The sequence below is a fragment of the Strongylocentrotus purpuratus genome, unplaced genomic scaffold (assembly GCF_000002235.5).
Source record: "Strongylocentrotus purpuratus isolate Spur 01 unplaced genomic scaffold, Spur_5.0 spur5_scaffold_9, whole genome shotgun sequence".
NCBI classification, from domain to species: domain Eukaryota; kingdom Metazoa; phylum Echinodermata; class Echinoidea; order Camarodonta; family Strongylocentrotidae; genus Strongylocentrotus; species Strongylocentrotus purpuratus.
Window position 1 is genome coordinate 2,027,804 of NW_022145615.1, and position 2,086 is coordinate 2,029,889.

The 2,086-nt window shown below is 40.4% G+C and overlaps 1 protein-coding gene across 1 annotated transcript; it reads right to left on the reverse strand.

Annotated features, from left to right (window-relative positions):
* Window positions 1-2,086, reverse strand: LOC115920587 (protein kinase C delta type-like). Its single transcript, XM_030976633.1, has 4 exons — window positions 1,911-2,086; window positions 1,560-1,621; window positions 1,241-1,348; window positions 1-962 (listed from the first exon to the last, which is right to left on the reverse strand). The coding sequence occupies exons 1-4, from the start codon at window positions 2,082-2,084 to the stop codon at window positions 11-13; spliced, it is 1,296 nt and encodes a 431-aa protein (XP_030832493.1). The 5' UTR covers window positions 2,085-2,086; the 3' UTR covers window positions 1-10.

Here is a 2,086-nt window from a genome sequence, read left to right on the forward strand (position 1 = left end):
CATGGCAAGATTATGAGATATTTCTCCTCTGTGCTTTGGTGATGACCTTCTCAATGTGTTTCCATGAGGGTCGTAGACGAGCTTTAACATGGGTCATCTCATCTGCTAGGTCACGCAGAGGTCGACTCCTAATCACCTTCTCGATACGAGCCAGGACCTTGCCTAAGGAATAGATGTCAGTTTGAATAGTCATGGGTTGTAGATCTAGGATGTACTCTGGAGCCAGATGCGGGAAGAGGGTGCCCTTCTTGTACCCTTCTAACTCCTCTTTGGGTAGCTGTTTGTGCCTGAGTGGTATGGTCTGGGTAGAGACTTTGCCCATGTCAATGATGAAAGCATGCCATCGTTGATCTTCAAGGTCCCATTGTAAGAGGATGTTATTAGCTTTCAGGTCGTTATGCAAGAGACCTTTCTCATGCATGGCTTTCAATCCGTGGATGATGTCCATCATGATGACGAACCAATTTTCTTTGGAGAGAGCTGGAATTTGGAACTTGATAGCCTGACTGAGCGTGTAGATTGTACCGGTGTTCTTATCACCAAGGAACTCGAGGACAAGTGATGGAGCACCTCCGATGTCAACGATGCCGACTGTCTTCGGGAATGAGGGGTGGTCAGCGAAGGCGAGATTGACTAGGGCTTCCATGGTGGTACGAGCGTGATCGGCTTTGATTCGAACCATCCTCTTTTCATCATCTTCATCCCTGACTCCCTCGCCGTTGTAAGGCACTTTGACGGCTACAGCCTCGCCTTGGTACTGCCTCAAGAATACTTTCCCGAATGAACCCTTTCCGACGAGATCATCATCCCCATCGACGTTGGCTCCGACCAGGAATGAAAGGTCTTCAGACTTGATGACGGGCACCTTCACATCTGAAAGAATCCTATCAATCACAGCTCGGTCTATGTAGTTCATGTTGTCATACACCGAGTCCTCTTCATGGAGCATGTTCTTGTGGAAGCTGTACGTGAGTGAATCAATTTACAAAATGTTTACATGTTTCATGACTTTTTTTTATTTTTACAATAATATACAATAAATTACAATAAATTACAATAATTCGACAATAACTTAGACCATGTAGAGGACCTGTGAATGTATCCCCCTCCCCCCAAAAAACAACAACAAACAAACATAAACGGGTTTTCAAAGGGGTGCCATATCAGCCGAGGAAATCTTACATTGCCATTTCAATTCTATCTCATCATGATGAGTATTAATTATTGATTATATACTTACACAGAGAGTTGGTATCTGAGCTTCTTGATCAAACTTCCTTGTCTGCAGGTCTGGTATTGAAAATCTTCTAACATCTCCTTCAGTTCACATCTCTCTCGCTCTCTAGGACTGAATAAAAGAAGACACATTGCATTTTGTTGTTAAAGGTTACGTCGAAAAATTTAACCTAACTTTGACTCAAACTTAACTTCACGTTTCTATCCAGGTGTGGAATTATTTTGACAAATGTGTTTGGAAACATATTTTGATTCATTACAAATATTTCATTCTAATTCAAGTTTATTTATATTTCATCTGCAGATAAGATTAAATAATTTACCTTTTCTCTGCAGCCGAATCTCCGCATTCAAGAAGGGGATCTCCGATACCAGGAATGCTGATCTAAGAGAGTAAACAAAATCAGAATACGGAAATTGTATTCGTTTATCTCAAATTAACAATGCTAAGATTTGCAGTCATTCCTACTTAATATATAAATATAAGACTTCTATTCTTCATCTAATCTATTAACAATAACATTACATGTATCAACAAATAATTTCTATTTTAAACACAAAAGCAAGTGAAACTGTTACCAATGTCGCCAAATTTAATGACAAACTCCAGGAAAATAAAATGAGGATAAATGCGATATACACTACACTAAATCAAATTTAATGGTGTGACGTACCATATCTTCGGAGGTCTCTTTGGTCTTCTTCAAATTGACAATCTCGAGTTTCATATTTGAATTGAGTTGTTTCATGTCGTCGAGAGCCTGGAACAGGTCAGTGATGCACATTGAATCCCCAACCGTTTCTACAACACCATACCGAATGGCGGCAGCAGCCACAGAAGCTTTCATAC